The sequence below is a fragment of the Equus asinus genome, chromosome 3 (genome assembly GCF_041296235.1).
Source record: "Equus asinus isolate D_3611 breed Donkey chromosome 3, EquAss-T2T_v2, whole genome shotgun sequence".
Lineage (NCBI taxonomy): Eukaryota > Metazoa > Chordata > Mammalia > Perissodactyla > Equidae > Equus > Equus asinus.
In genome coordinates, this window is record NC_091792.1 from 96419850 (window position 1) to 96435086 (window position 15237).

The 15237-nt window shown below is 38.4% G+C and overlaps 1 protein-coding gene across 50 annotated transcripts in view; it reads left to right on the forward strand.

Moving 5' to 3' along the window:
* SEC31A (SEC31 homolog A, COPII coat complex component) overlaps positions 1-14889 on the forward strand; it is an 88218-nt gene extending 73329 nt beyond the window's left edge. For 27 of the 50 annotated variants that reach the window (XM_014865203.3, XM_014865206.3, XM_014865211.3 and 24 more), the window contains 5 exons: positions 5911-5969; positions 7179-7442; positions 10084-10203; positions 12896-12967; positions 14300-14889. In XM_014865203.3, the coding sequence (XP_014720689.2) occupies positions 5911-5969; positions 7179-7442; positions 10084-10203; positions 12896-12967; positions 14300-14479 (695 nt within the window). In that variant the 3' untranslated portion in view covers positions 14480-14889. Of the gene's footprint in view, positions 1-4093; positions 4133-5910; positions 5970-7178; positions 7443-10083; positions 10204-12895; positions 12968-14299 lie in introns of all 50 variants that reach the window. The other 23 variants (XM_070505476.1, XM_014865200.3, XM_014865204.3 and 20 more) reach the window with 1 other exon arrangement.
* Positions 14890-15237: the final 348 nt, after the last annotated feature.

Below are 15237 nucleotides of genomic sequence, written 5' to 3' on the forward strand. Positions count from 1 at the left end.
TCTGGTTTTAACATTTTAAGTAAAGGAGAGGAGCATGATAGCCCTCCTTACTTTTCTTTGGAAAATTCTGTTTTATCTCGTGTCATTGGAAAATGACCTTAAGGATTCATGTCTTTCTAAATTTTAATTTTTAATTTTGTAACCCTTTTATTTTCTGTTGTGACATGCTAGGCCTGTGAGGGAAAAGGAGAGGTATGTGGTTGACAAAGATGCTCTATTCTCTCCATCTCAAATTATCTTCTAGCCAAAAGTCTCCACACCATTGGCACTAATATTTTCTGTGAATCCACTGAAAAGTATCTTAGCCAGTGCATACATCCTATCATTATGCTCCTGCAAGAATACCTATGAAGGTTCCCAGTGAGAAGTGGGATTCAAGTAAGGACGGTACGCAGCCCCACTCCTGCGTTTGAGACCAGGCAGTTCTCTCTTCTTCCCCAGAGACCCTGTGGAGAACTAATCCCGACACTAAGGTGGATAAGTGTCTCTAGTATCCAGTGATGTCCCATATTCACTTTTTAAATTAATTTTCCTTTGATTTTTATTAATTTTTCACTGTAGGATTTTGAAAGACTCCAAATAGTATAAAGAATAAAATTAAAATGATCTGTAATTCTAACACCCAAATATAACCACTAATAATTTAGGTTTATTTATTCACTTCATACACATATATACATACATATATGTATGCTTGTATGTTCACATGTATTAAAAAAACTTTTTAATGTGGTAAAATATACGTAACATAAAATTTACCATTTTAACCATTTTTAAGTGTATAGTTGGGTAACATTAAGTACATTCACAATGTTGTACAACCATCACCACCACCTATCTCCAGAACTTTTTCATCTTCCCCAACCGAAACTATGTACCCATTAAATCACTCCCCATTCCTCCCAGTCTTGTAACCACTGTTCTACCTTCTGTCTCTATATATTTGACTACTCTAGGTACCTCATATAAGTAGAATCATGCAATATTTGTCCTTTTGTGGCTGGCTTATTTCACTGTCTTCAAGATTCATCCATGATGTAGCATGTGTCAGAATTTCTTTCCCTTTTAAGGCTGAATATTATTCCTCTGCATGTATGTACCACATTTTGTTTATCCATTCATCTGCACCTGGACATTTTGGCTATTGTGTATAATGCTGCTGTGAACATGGGTGTACAAATATCTGTTCGAGTCCCTGCTTTCAGTTCTTTCGGGCATATACCTAGAAGTGGAATTGCTGGATGAAATAGTAATTCAATGTTTAATTTTTTGAAGAACCACCATACTGTTTTCCACAGTGGCTGTACCATTTTGCACTCCCACCAGCAGTGCACAAGGGTTCCAATTTCTCCACATCCACACCAACACTTGCTTTCTGTTTTTTTGATTCCACCTATTCTAATTGGTGTGAAGTAGTGTATCATTGTATGCATGCTTTTTTTTTTTTTTTTTTAAGATCCTATTTTTCTTTTTTCCCCACAAAGCCCCCTGGTACACAGTTGTATATTTTTACTTGTGGGTCCTTCTAGTTGTGGCATGTGGGATGCATGGCCTGATGAGTGGTGCCATGTCCGCCCCCAGGATCTGAACCGGTGAAACCCTGGGCCACTGAAGCAGAGCAGAGCTCACGAACTTAACCACTCGGCCACGGGGCCGGCCCCCAATGTGTGCATGCATTTTTAAAGAATTGAAATCATAACACACACACATAATTTTACATCTTACTTTTTTCTTAATATTGTACCATGAGCCATTTTTCCATGCCCTTTTAAAGTCACATCATGTTTTAAAAAGAGTAAGAGTTTTATCCCCATTTTATAGTTTTTGAAAGAGTAAAAAAGATTATCTCCTCTTTACAGTTTTATGAAATAATTATGCCTGAGATGAGACTATGCTGTGCTGAATTTTTTTAAATGTTGACCAAGAGTATCCTTTTGCACATCTCTAATGAACCTCCATAATACTGTCTCCTGTGTATCTCTATAAAGTGGAGGTCAATTTAATTGTGTTTTTAAAAAGTCTATTTCAACAGTCAATTTAAAGACGAATGCAAAAAGATTGGAAGGGGTTTGAATTACAGCTGAAATAAAGCTGCATTAAATTGAGAAGAGATTTGACCAAGGATTATCTGGGCGGAAATGAAATAAATGGCTAAACGTGGTTTGAGGTTAGGAGGAGTCAGTTAGAGTGTGCTTTGAGGGTAACTTTGATTATTGTACAACTGTTACTTTGTATTCAACAGACACCCCATCCTCAAGTTGTGCAGGCTAGCCAACTGGCTGGTTGTTCCTGTTGAGAATCTTTTTGTTTCTGATTTGATTCAGTTTCACTCTTCAGCTTTGAATTTGGTTTGATTTCCTTATAACTTTGGTGTCATTTTACCAAAAGCTCATATGAAATTGCCCCACAAAATTTTTTGTGCTGCTAATAGATTGTAAAATCAGGATACCGTCTGAGGTTTTAATACCCAGGTCTTAAGTCCTGCCATGAGGTTAGAGGAAAAACTGCTCTCATCTTTTGCTCATGCCTCTCATGGGGCAGGAGAGGAGGGCGTGTTCTTGAGACTGCTCCCTGAAAAAAAGGGTCAAGGCCAAGGTATTTCCACTACTTTTAGGTTTGTAATATATCGGCCCCCTCAGCCCAGAAGCTGAAGTCTGGTGCTGGAGAATTCATCAGTAGTTGCAAATCAGGTCAGTCGTCTGTCGTAATGCGCACACAGTGACTCCCAGGGATTTATTAACTGTAGTCCTGTGAGGTCATATCTTACATGGGAAGTTAGGTTGTAAAGTCATCGTTTAAGGCAAAAATAGGAAATCACTTATAGTCAGTTATCCTTCATCACTCCTTTCTTCAGTTAAGCCCTCGATGAACAACTTGGCTTATGTTGAGGAGCCATATTGTATGAAAAACGTCTATCCATAAACCACACAGTGAGATTTCAAGATATGGGGTTACCTCTCCCACCTCACAATTTCTCTGGGGCATGTGCTTCTTGAAAAGAACTCAAACTGAATTGAACTCACTAATTAATTGCTGTATTCTTTTGGTTTGTCTGTCCCCAAATGAAGATAGTTGGATTTCCATAAGTTATATGTACATATGATGTACCTCCACTGCATGCTTTTGATTGGAGGCCAGGCCAGGCCTGACCCTGAATATCTGACAGTTTTGGATTTGCTGTGTTAGTTTTCAGCCGCCTTTCCTCTTGTCCACTGCCAGAAACTTAAGAGAAATAGTGATTTCTGGAAGACTTGTGCTAAACAGTCTACAAATCCATATATTCTTACAGAAAAGACTATATTAGATGGTTACATATTTACTGGGCCTGTTCTCATTTGTGCTGATATTCATGGTGTGACCCCAGAAATTATAGTTTCTCCAGAATACGGACCCTTGGCGCCTCCCAAATCTAGCGGTCAAGTGGCACCACCTTGTTAAGATTGTCTGACATGCTTATCTTTAACAAGTACAGTGCCGAAGTCTGCAGGACAGTGTAGAAATCTCTCGTTTCTCTTTAAATCCCTCCTTCTGAAAGAGGGTATTGACCAGCAGCATTGGCATGACATGGGAGCTAGCCAGAACAATAGAATTTCGGGCCCTACGCTATGCCTGGTGAATTAAAATCTGCATTTTATTAAGATCCTTAGGTGATTTGGATTCACAGCTTTATAATACTAAAATGGACACAGTAGTTATGTTAGGAAGTGCTCTCCCTTCAGTGATACTGCTGAGCTTCATTGATCAAATAGTAGAGAAGAATCCATGCAAACAATTACGGAAATGTTATTTTAAATAGGAAGAAATAAAATTTTCTCTTAAAGAAGACAGTAGCTCAGTAAGAGAAAAAAAAGTGATATTTAAGAGTTTGTTGTGTCTGACACGACTTAATTTGCTTTCCCCAAAAAGTGGTTGCTTTCTTAATTAGATAGAAGGCATTTCATGTGACTTGATTAAAAAGTACACTTTGTTCCCTTATAAAATTAGTTTATTCTTTCTGGGGGTTGATGGAGGAAGAACCAATTGCAAAATGCACAGAGTTTAGAATGTCTTTATTGATAATACTGTTTAAGTGACTTTTACATTTTGTCTACAGAAAATCAGACTATGCAAGACCAGCCACCTATATTGGAAGGTGAATTGGTTATAAAATGTATACCTTTAGAAATCTTTGAATCATTGAATACAATTAATGAATGGACATTCATAATAATGCATGTGAACTTCAAAGCTGATAATAATCCTAAATCTGATCATTATCATTTTTTAATTTAACTTCTTTTTTGAATCAAATCTTAGAAATGATTGGGAGTGGGAGGAAGGGCGAAATAGGTGAAGGGGATAAGAGGTATGAACTTCCAGTCGTGAAGTAAATAAGTCATGGGATGCAGTGCACAGAATAGGGAATGCAGTCAACAATGTTATAAAAGTCCTCTGATGACAGATGGTAACTAGTCTTATTTATAAGGGTGATTATTTTCTAATATAAATAAATGTCAAGTCACTGTGATACACTTGAAACTAATACACCTGAAACTGCAATTTAAAAAAAAAAAGTCTTAGAACTGATTGAATTAACATGGTGACACAAATAGCTTTAAATCATGAAAGTCATCTGTTTTATACAGCATCAAGACAACGACTATATCAAGATTGTCTGAGATATGAGTAAGATTAGAAGGTGATGGGAGAGATTTGAATGATTCATCTATGTATGACCAGAACTTTAAAAATTTGTTAAGCAGATAGCAGCCTGTCGTTTAAGATTTTGTGATTAGCTCTTGAGTGTTTTGAGGCTTATTTCACATTCTATCTCCTAGTAGACTTGTAGAAAACTAATTCTATTTTTAAAATCAAGGCAAATGATTATACGCTGATTAAGAGAAGTTGTTTTTTAAAAAATTTCTACAACATTAGTATGAGTCACAACTTCTTTGGTTTGCTAAGCAATTTTGTTGTGGTATAATATTGTGGAGATCAATAAAACAAATAAAAGGTAAAATACTGAAAGAATGGTTAAGTTGTTGAAAGAAGAGTAATTTTTTGTCTTTACATATACACATACCCCAAACTCAGTGAAAAGTCAAATTATTATATTGTGATTGAGAAATTATCCTATCTTATTTCCGGTATGTTTTATTCCTTTTTTCTTTAAAGATACTGACATTAAAGTATTTAATTAGTTCTGCTACTTATGTCCATTTCTCACTTTGAGATGACAAAGTTTTTTTGTTTTTTGTTTTTTAGAAGAAATTTCCTAAAGTTGACTAGTTTAATCTTATATTGACTGGCAACCTAGAATTTTTTTTATGGCATTGAAAAAAATGCTTATCAGATATTTGAATGCCCTTTTCTGCCTTATAAGTAATTCCTAAGGCAAAGATGATAAATATTGTTGATGTCGTGTATTTAAGGTATGTTCTTTTAACAATATTGCTGTCATTTGAATAATTTGCTTACGCTGACTTGCTTATGTTGAATTGCTCTCTTGGGAAATAGGAGGTTGCTACTTTTATTCTTTTTTGTATGTTGAATATATCAGAAGCCTTTTTTTAGCAGACTCAAGTGATTTATTTTTTTCTTTATTAGGAGAGAACTGTTAACTGATCTTTGATCGTTATACACCAGTATAGACATAAAGACTTCACTGTCCTTAAATATAGCACAGCTCTTTCACTTTAAATGGAAATAATGTCAAGGTGTCTTGCCTACTTAACCAAGGTCTTGTGATTATTAGAGATAATGAGTTTGAGAATCCAGGGCTACAGAGTGGTCCCCCACAGCTCAGCTGGTAAAACTTTTGTGATAGTTATCTCAGGGTTCTGGCAGAATTTGAAGGTATTATATGATAAATACAATTAGTTTTCTTCTTTTAAGGATTCTAAGCAAACTGTCCTCTATTATCTTTTTTAGGTCCTCAGAATGGTTGGAATGATCCTCCAGCTTTGAACAGAATACCCAAGAAGAAGAAGGTACTGGAAAAAGATGTCCATCCAGTTGTAGCCACCTGATGTGCACCACACTTCACTGACCCTTTTAAAGGCAAAACTTACTGACTGATGTATTTAAAGTGTATTTCAACTTGCATCTTCTAATCCGTGAAGGGACGGAAAAAAAGTAGAAAACAGTATGGTGGTATGAATTAAACCCCTTTTAGAAGGCAGGATGTAAATTCTCAACAGGTCTCTTTCAAAGAGTAGGAAACAAAATTTCAGGCTTCTCAAATGATTTATTGTTGGCAGTTACTTTGGTCTTTTGGCTCCAGGAGTAATCATGAATTTGGTAATTATGTTTTGGACTGTTTTTGTCTATCACATATAATATGAATGAAGAAATAGCCTTGTAGCTGAGCACTGTTGAGAGCTATTAGCACACAAAATAAGATTCTTCTTTCCTTCTTTCTCCCCAAGTCATTTTATTTTCTACCTTTTTTTTTTAAACTCCTGGTGATCTCCTTCCCCCAAGTATAGTGAGAGGCTATAACATAAAGGCACTAAGTGAGCAAGAAAACCTAAAATTTAGGTTAGTAATAATCAGAAACAATCTTCTACAGTCATGCACTACATAATGACATTTCGGCCAACGATGGACTACATATACGACAGTGGTCCCATAAAATTAGTACCATATAGCATAGGTCTGTAGTAGACTATACCATCTAGGTTTGTGTAAGTACACTCTATGATGTTCACATAATGACGAAAATCGCCATTTCTCAGAACATATGCCCGTTGTTAAGTAGCGTAGGACTGTACTTTTAGTGTGATTGAATTGATAGGTAATACATACCTAGTGATCTAGGAAAAGAGTATTACATGCTGATCACGTTGAACACACATTTGGTTATCTGATTCCAGAGTTTGTAGATATAATTCCTCATGCTTTGACATCCTCTTTCAAAAACACATGGTTTTGGCTCCCCATTATGAGAGTAAGTGTGGAAGGCAAAGGGGAAACTGAGAGGTCCAGGTTTATGCTCCCCACCCCTTTTAGTCAGATAAGCTCTACTTTTATATTTTACTCTAGAATTCTGCATAAAATTTCATTTGAAAAAAGTATTCTACTACTATTTAAAAAATTTTTTAACCATGAAATAGTCTAATTCCCTTATTTAAAGCTGAGGAAATGTTGCTATTGGTTTTTTCTTACTCTTGGTGTCTTTTATTTCCATCTTCTGAAAGATGCCTGAAAACTTTATGCCTCCTGTTCCCATCACATCACCAATCATGAACCCCTTGGGTGACCCTCAGTCACAGATGCTGCAGCAACAGCCTTCAGCTCCAGTACCACTGTCAAGCCAAGCTTCATTCCCACAGCCACATCTTCCAGGTGGCCAGCCCTTCCATGGCATACAGCAACCTCTTGGTCAACCAGGCATGCCACCATCTTTCTCAAAGCCCAATATTGAAGGCGCCCCAGGGGCTCCTATTGGAAATACCATCCAGGTAACAGTAAATCTGTGGAAGTGGAATGGGGAGATAGCTCTATTTCAGTACATTTTTTTAATGTGTTAACTTTTATAGTTATACTTTTATTAACAAACATCTAAATTTAGTTTCAATTTAGACAACCTAAATAAAAAATAGTACTCTTTTTTAAGATTAATCATGTATGTATATTATTTTTCAATGAAATGACCACATACAAACTTTCTAGAAGAGGCTTATATATTTGCCAGTCTGTGTTTACTATAACCTGGCAATTGCGGCGTTTCACTTGACCTAATCAGTAGCCACAATTTCAGGTCAGTTGAATCATATGCATATCCACAGTTGCAAAGCAGAACCTGTTTCCAAAGATCTTTCCCTTTAAAATATAAAAATGTAGTTGTTATATCTTTTCTTGTGTATGTGTAAGAGCTGACAACTTGTAGGCTTATCTTTGGATGGAGATAGAAATTCGTACTTGCTTTTCACATACAAACAGCTAGTTGGCAGGGTTCTAGACCGTGAAAAGTGTATCACGTTTGTATATAACTGACTTAGACATACAAAGATGAACATTTTGATCTATTCATGAAAAGTAAAGAGCTTGGGTCAAAGTTCAACATAAGACAATGAAACAGAAACAGATTCCTGCCCGAGTATAAAACTAGTTCTTCTGTTTTTGACTCATTGAAGTCAAATTTGAAAAGATTGTATCTCTATCACAAGAGTATACTTTGCTGTTAAGAGTGAGTTCTGCTAAGAAGCTTCTGAATATTAAAAGTTACATTATAAAAACCAGTGTTTTGATGGAAGTGGGAGGACTTGCTTCTTTCCACAAGAATATCGATTGTAAAGACGCGTGTTAATTCTGTTCATGATTACAAGTCTGTGTTGGTTTGGGAAGCTACTTAGCCGTTCACTTTTGTTTAGACCTGGGTGCTCATGCCGTGCTCATCTAGACCGGAAGCTCAGTTACCATCGAAAGGGAGAGCTGCACAGCTGTGTGTGTTCAGCCAGGCCGTAATATCCAGCTACCTACCTACATGGATGTCTCCAAGGCGCCTCACACTCAGCATGTCCAAAACCAAATTCATAGTCTTCTTCCCAAACCTAGTCTTCTTTTAGTGTTTCCTGTTTCAGTGAACAGCACCATAATCCTTTCTGTTTAATCCAGCCAAAAACCTGGGGATCATCTTTATACTCTTTTTGCCTTTAATCTCTCTTTCAAATCTGTCCACAAATCTTGTTGATGTTACTTTCGAGTCTCTCTCGAATCCCTTCTTCTCTCTGATTGCAGTCTGGCCATGATAGCTTCATCTCTAATCCTCAGCAATGCAGGAGCCTCTGATTGGTCTGCCCGCATCTGCTTTGATCAGTCTCTAAACTGGTCTTGTCTCCTCTCTGCTTAAAACATTACAGCTCCCCCTTCTTCTCAGGATAAAGACCACAATATTTCACATTGTGTGGAAGCCTTCAGCTCATTGTCCTCCTTGCTCTCTCTCTGCTCCAGCCACAATGGCCTTCTTTTAGTCTCCTTGTGTCACGATCCTTGCTTTGCACATGTTCATCTTCTGTCCTGAATGCTTGTCCTTCCCTATTTAACTGGTTAGCTCCTACTCATCCTTCCGATAGAACTTCCTGAAGAGAGCCTTCCCCTCAGGTAAATCCCAGTTATAGTTTTTGTTGGTTCCACTCACTACCACAGTTACTATTTTACATGCATTTATGACTTTTTAAACTTTCTTTCTCTTCCATTAGCCTGTAAACTCCCTGAGGGCTGAGATCATTTCTGTATTGGCTCACCAGTACATAGCCAGTGCCTGGCACAATATTACCTAATATTTTTTGAATGAATGAACTAATAAGTCAAAACTTTAAAAACGTTAACATTCTTTCTTTGTTTTTCCATTTATCCACTCAGTAAACATCACGGTCTCATCTATCCTAACCTTGGGCTTAATCTTGCAGTTTGATAATAGCCCAGTTAACAACCTTAAAGAGTAAAGAATAGAAGGGGCCAGGTCGGTGGTGTGGTGATTAAGTTCACGCACTCCACTTCAGCAGCCCGGGGTTCATAGGTTTGGATCCCGGGCGTGAACCCAGCACCACTCTGCAAGCCGTGCTGTAGCGGCATCCCACATAAAATAGAGGAAGATTGGCACAGATGTTAGCTCAGCGATCTTCCTCAAGCAAAAAGAGGAAGATTGGCAACAGATGTTAGCTCAGGGCCGATCTTCTGCACAAAAAAAAATAGAGGAATGCCAGGATAAACAAAAATGAGCCAACAAGCAGAGCAAGCAGCTGCTCTAACCAGCCAATTTTGTAAATGCTTTGTTCTTTTTATTTCCTTCTGGCACAGGTCTACTTCGCATCAGTTACATACAATAGTGATGAACATATATCCCATAATTAATCAAACACCTTATATCCAATCCTGTTTTTGAAACTTGAAGCAGTAAGAAGAGTGCCTCTACCTTCTGCTGGATATCTTATTTTCATTTTTGCTTATCCCGGTTGATTTCACATGTTAATTTTTCATTTGATTTTGAATAGCCTGTCTATAAGGTAGTTGGTTTCCCTTGATCACAGAGTTGCAGGATATTGTGTGTAAGTAGCTTCTGGTCATTTCGTGGTCATTTTATGGTATTCTTTCTTCCAGCATGTGCAGTCTTTGCCAACGGAAAAAATTACCAAGAAACCTATTCCAGATGAGCACCTCATTCTAAAGACCACATTTGAGGACCTTATTCAGCGCTGCCTCTCTTCAGCCACAGATCCTGTATGTGTTTTTTTCATGTTTTGCTTGATTAAAATAATCCTTTATGGAGCTCTTCTATAGTTATTGCTTGAAGTCCTACAAGATGTATTTTAAAAGTTTGCACAAAAGTCATAAAGCTAGCGCTTACGTAGTTTGCTTTACATGTAAAAATGTATTTAGTTGCTTTTTATATTTATAGATCTATTTAATCCTCACAACAACCCCATGGTAGTTAGATTTGTCATCTTTATTTTGCAGATGAAGAAATTAAGGCAAAAAGCTGTTACGTAATACCAAAAGTCAGACCAGCATTCAAACCAGGTCTGGCTCCAGGCCTCATGCTCTCAGCCACTGTGCTGCCCTGCCTCTTCTCATCCACAGACCTCCTGTTTGGCACATAAATAGAACAGAACAGTGATGTGCAAGAAATTCAGATTTGGGGTTTCTTTCTGAGCTTACAATCAAAGCTTTTAAAAGTAGATAGATAATCTTTGCAAAGATCTTAAAAATAGTTAAGTGTTTTAGATATTGGAGTCAATTAGTAGTTAAAGCAACTGATTTTGCTTAGTTTACTTAGAGAAGGCCTGTGTATTGGCAATAACAAAAATTCCAGAAAGCCAGTCTTGTTTTATAAGATGAAATTTCAATTTCTGCCAACAAACATTGAATATATTTATTTAGCCACTGGCCACTTGTCTGCTTGAAAAACAGGTTCTGGAATGTGTTGTTTCATCAAACGTTGAGTATTAATGTGTGCAGCCTTCTGGTCTTTTGGAAAGCAATTCCCTCTACTGAAAGTGTCAGGAAAGCAGAGGTAGGGATAGGTTAACATAAACTATGCGCCTGGCATTCTGGGAGTGATGGAAAGACAGAGCTGAGAACAGAGAGCAGATGAAGCTGACAGCCAGGTATACACTATCCCCTATGCACACCTCTAAATAGGCAGGCCACAGTCATTCAGATTAGAGCAGTCTGAATAAAAATGCAGGAAAACTCCAGTCCTTCTTCAGGCTGAGTCAGGATGGAGAGGTTGGGAGGACACAGTACACAGCCCAGCTTAGTAAATTCTGTTGAGTTTGACCTTCTTTAGTTACCATTCCATCTTCCTTTTGGGTCTGCAGGAGCCCTGGGCAAAAGAGAACTGCAAAGGACAAACTGTTCCTGTAATTCCTGTATCTAGTTGGGAAAGAAGTTCTAACATCCTGTGCTGCCCAGCTGCCCCCACCCCCTCAGGGTAGGGCTCCTGCTGGTGGCTAAGTGAGATTAGCTCTGAAAAGGGACTGTAAGGGTTCCCCTCTACACGAGTCCGTTTTAATCACTAGTTGGAATCATTTTTATAGGCTGCTTTCTTCCTGTTTTCACTTTAATTATGTCCAAAAACCACAAAGTAATTTTGCAGCACAACTTAGTCTGTAATGTTATTCTTGATGGCCTCATCTCTTCCTCCCTCCTCTTCTGGCACATTGACATTCCTTACTCAAACACACCAAGAGTGCACCAGCCTCAGGGACTTTGTACTTGCTGCTCCTTCTGCCTGGAACTCCTCCCCCCCGTAACTGCGTGGCTCACCCCTCACTTGTTCCGGGCGTCTGCTCACACGTTCCGTCAGCCATCAGGCCTTCCTTTACCACCCCGACACCCAACACTTCTAGCCTCCTAGCCCTGTTCACTTTTCTTCATGTCACTCATACAACATATTGTTTATTTAGTACTTTTTCCCCACCCAGTAGAATATGAGCTCCGTGAGACGCAAGGCTGTCTCAGCATGGCACATAGCAGGCCCTCGAGAAATACTGAAAAACAGTGTCACTTCGAAGGCTGTTGCATAGTATAGATCATTAAGTTAATCACATTGTAATTTTAAACCTTTAATTTGAGCTTGAGAATAGTTTTCTCTCACTAATAGTACTAGGATTGGGGGGGGAGCTCCGTAATTTAAGAACTCATTTTACTATTTTTCTTAGTAATCTTAAGTCACCAGAAGATAATTTCCTTTTTTTCTTGGTCTTTTGAAGGCTCAGAAAGAGGCAGGATTAAACATGTCAAATGTGACTAAGTGTATAAGTCATATTTTTGAAAACTTAAAACAAGATTCCAGGGCTGGCCCCGTGGCCTAGTAGTTAACCCTGGCACGCTCCACTTCAGTGGCCCAGGTTCAGTTCCTGGGTGCAGACCTATACCACTTGTCAGCAGCCATGCTGGTGGCGACCCATATACAAAATAGAGGAATACTGGCACAGATGTTAGCTCAGGGCGAATCTTCCTCAGGAAAAAAACCCACAAGATTCCAGTTCACCTATATGTCTGCCTTCTAGCACCCATAATGTATAGTCCCTGCACTTAGACCTTCCTTTCTCTAGTACCCGGCCCCATTGCTGCCTCCAGATGGCCCTTCCTGTTGCTTGTGGATATAGTACAGGTGTACGTGCAGACACCTTGTCAAGTGAGTCTACAGTCCACGTGAAGTCCAACCAGTCCTCCATTTGCACACCGGAAGGAAGAGGCTCGGCCTCTCGCTCTCCTCCCCCCATTAATAGAATACTGATCTCTGTCCTATGTAATCTGTTCAAGTTTCTTGATCATTGTTGTTTCCGTTTCTTTATAAAATGAAGCTGTTTAACATGAGTGTAAGGTTTAGTGAAATGAGATAGGGCAAGTTCTTGGATAAAAGTTAATGTTCAAATATAACATATCTGTTTTTCCTCTTCTGCAGCAAACCAAGAGGAAGCTAGATGACGCCAGCAAACGCTTGGAGTTTCTATATGATAAACTTAGGGAACAGACAGTAAGTTTATGGGGAAAAGAGAGATTTATGATAATCATTTATTCCTGGCTGCTAGGAGAATGCGTGTCCTGTCAGCGCTCACATAGAGTATGCTTGTGGGCAAAGTTGTCTTTATAGAACGGGCTTTGCTCTAACTGAATCTTAAATCTTGTTCAGTGGGAATGAGGGGATAAGGCAGAGTGTTGTGTGAGAGAGAAATTGTAACCTTTCTTATGACAGAAAGTAGAAATACAAACTGGCTGTATTGGCCCTAACGTAACTGGTCTTCTATTCATTTTATATGTGCCTTGAATCAAGAAATCAGAGACCACATCTGTACCCTGTCATAGTCTAAGACTTCTGGTCCTTTTCTTCTGGAACAGCTGTGACATAAAGGCAGAGCCAGATGTAGCCGCCAGATGAGCAGATTATTGTGCTGTCACTATGAGGACAGCCAGCAGTATGAGGAAATGCACTGTGTCTTCTGTTCCTTTGTCCTCACCTCTCCATTCCTTTCTGGAATATTTTCGTTTTATTAATGAAAGCACTAGAATAGGAGAGCAAAAAAGAACTGGGACTTTTCTTATATTTTTGCATTTCAGCATTCCTCTTCCCCATTCCCCACACCAATCCCATCAAATAAAAATAACCAATTATCTCATGAGAACCAAGCTGAAGATAGTTGATACAACAATGGAAGTGGTGTGGTCCTTGAACTGATCTAAAATAAAGTCTTCCCTCAAAAGTATGGGCATGTAAGCCAAGTAATGACATGGAAGAAAACTAGAGGTTTGATGGTTTTAAGAGCTGACAGGATTGTAAACAGCAGTTAGTTGGTAAATTGAGTCCGTGAAGAGGCTGTTGCTGTGCTAATAGAAGTAGAGCACAAGCTCAGGACCTCTGCTGTAGGCAGTACTTTAGAATACGCGGGGTTCTTTGAGATAGCATGACTGAGAACCTTTAAACTCCTTCATGTGCATGGGAAAAGTCTGAAAAGGTGTGAGGCTGTGTCTGAAATAATTGAAGAATTGAAGCTCTTACGTGGAGAGACATGTTAGCATTTCAGCGTGGGGAGGGAATCTGGCTGCTTTTCCGTAAGAAAATACCTGGCTTATCATACATGTATAATCATAAATAATTTCTTTACATAAATAATTTTGTCATGATTCGCTTTTGTAACTTAAGTGTTGCTTGGTCCAAGAAACTATTTCCAGAAATGCTAAACGGTTTATATCTTTTTTGTAATGTCTGTTTCAAGTTCCTTTTAAATATCAAGGTTTAATGTTTGTAGAGGGTCTCATTGGAAATTCTCCCTTAACTTAATTCTTTCTCTTGGTTCCACCTTTATTTCAGCTTTCACCAACAATCATCAGTGGTTTACACAGCATTGCAAGGAGCATTGAAACGAGAAACTACTCAGAAGGGCTGACCATCCACACGCACGTCGTGAGCACCAGCAACTTCAGCGAGACCTCCGCCTTCATGCCAGTTCTCAAGGTCGTTCTCACCCAGGCTCATAAGCTGGGTGTCTGAAAGGACAGCGTCGCTCCCGGCTGATATTGCCATTTTTCCAAAGAAACATGTTTTAAGAAATGATATGATATGGACCAGTCCTCATTCGCATGTTTCCATAGCAGCCAGTCACAAGCCTTTCTTTACACTGTTTCTGCGGATGTACTCACCTTAGAAGCGCTCGAACCCTGGTGCTTTCTTTTGTTTTACTCTTTTGTTGCCCACGATGATTTTCCTGTTCTGCAGAGTGTATTCCCTGTGTTACACAAAGGATGTTTTCCTGAAGTATTCTGATGAAATATGGTTTTTGAACCCTCGTATACTTTTTGGAAAAGGAGCATCTGGTTATGCATAAAGCAGAGCTAAAACTAAATTTCTTTCATGTCCTCCCTGCTTCCTCCGTGTCAATCAGATTAAAGTGTGTAATCTTATTTTTATGTGTATGTAGTCTTTTTTTAAACAATTGCTCACAGTTTAGTTTAATTCCTAGTTTTTGTGTCTTTGGCTTTACTCTGGTCCTGAACAAATAACTAAATTTAAAGCTGCTACATAGATTTTAGCAAATACCAGTGAAAAGTGGGATCACTAGCTTTAAGTATCTATAGGAAAAGACTGAGCATTTTCATTCTGTAGAATGCATTGAACTTTTTTCTGTTAATAAATATTTTCAATATTCTATTGGAGTTTTAAGATTGATTTTATATATTGAACTTATGTTTAAGTTCAGAAAGAAAACTTTAATTTCTGTCAGCTTCCTGAATCAAAGCCAGACATTTTTT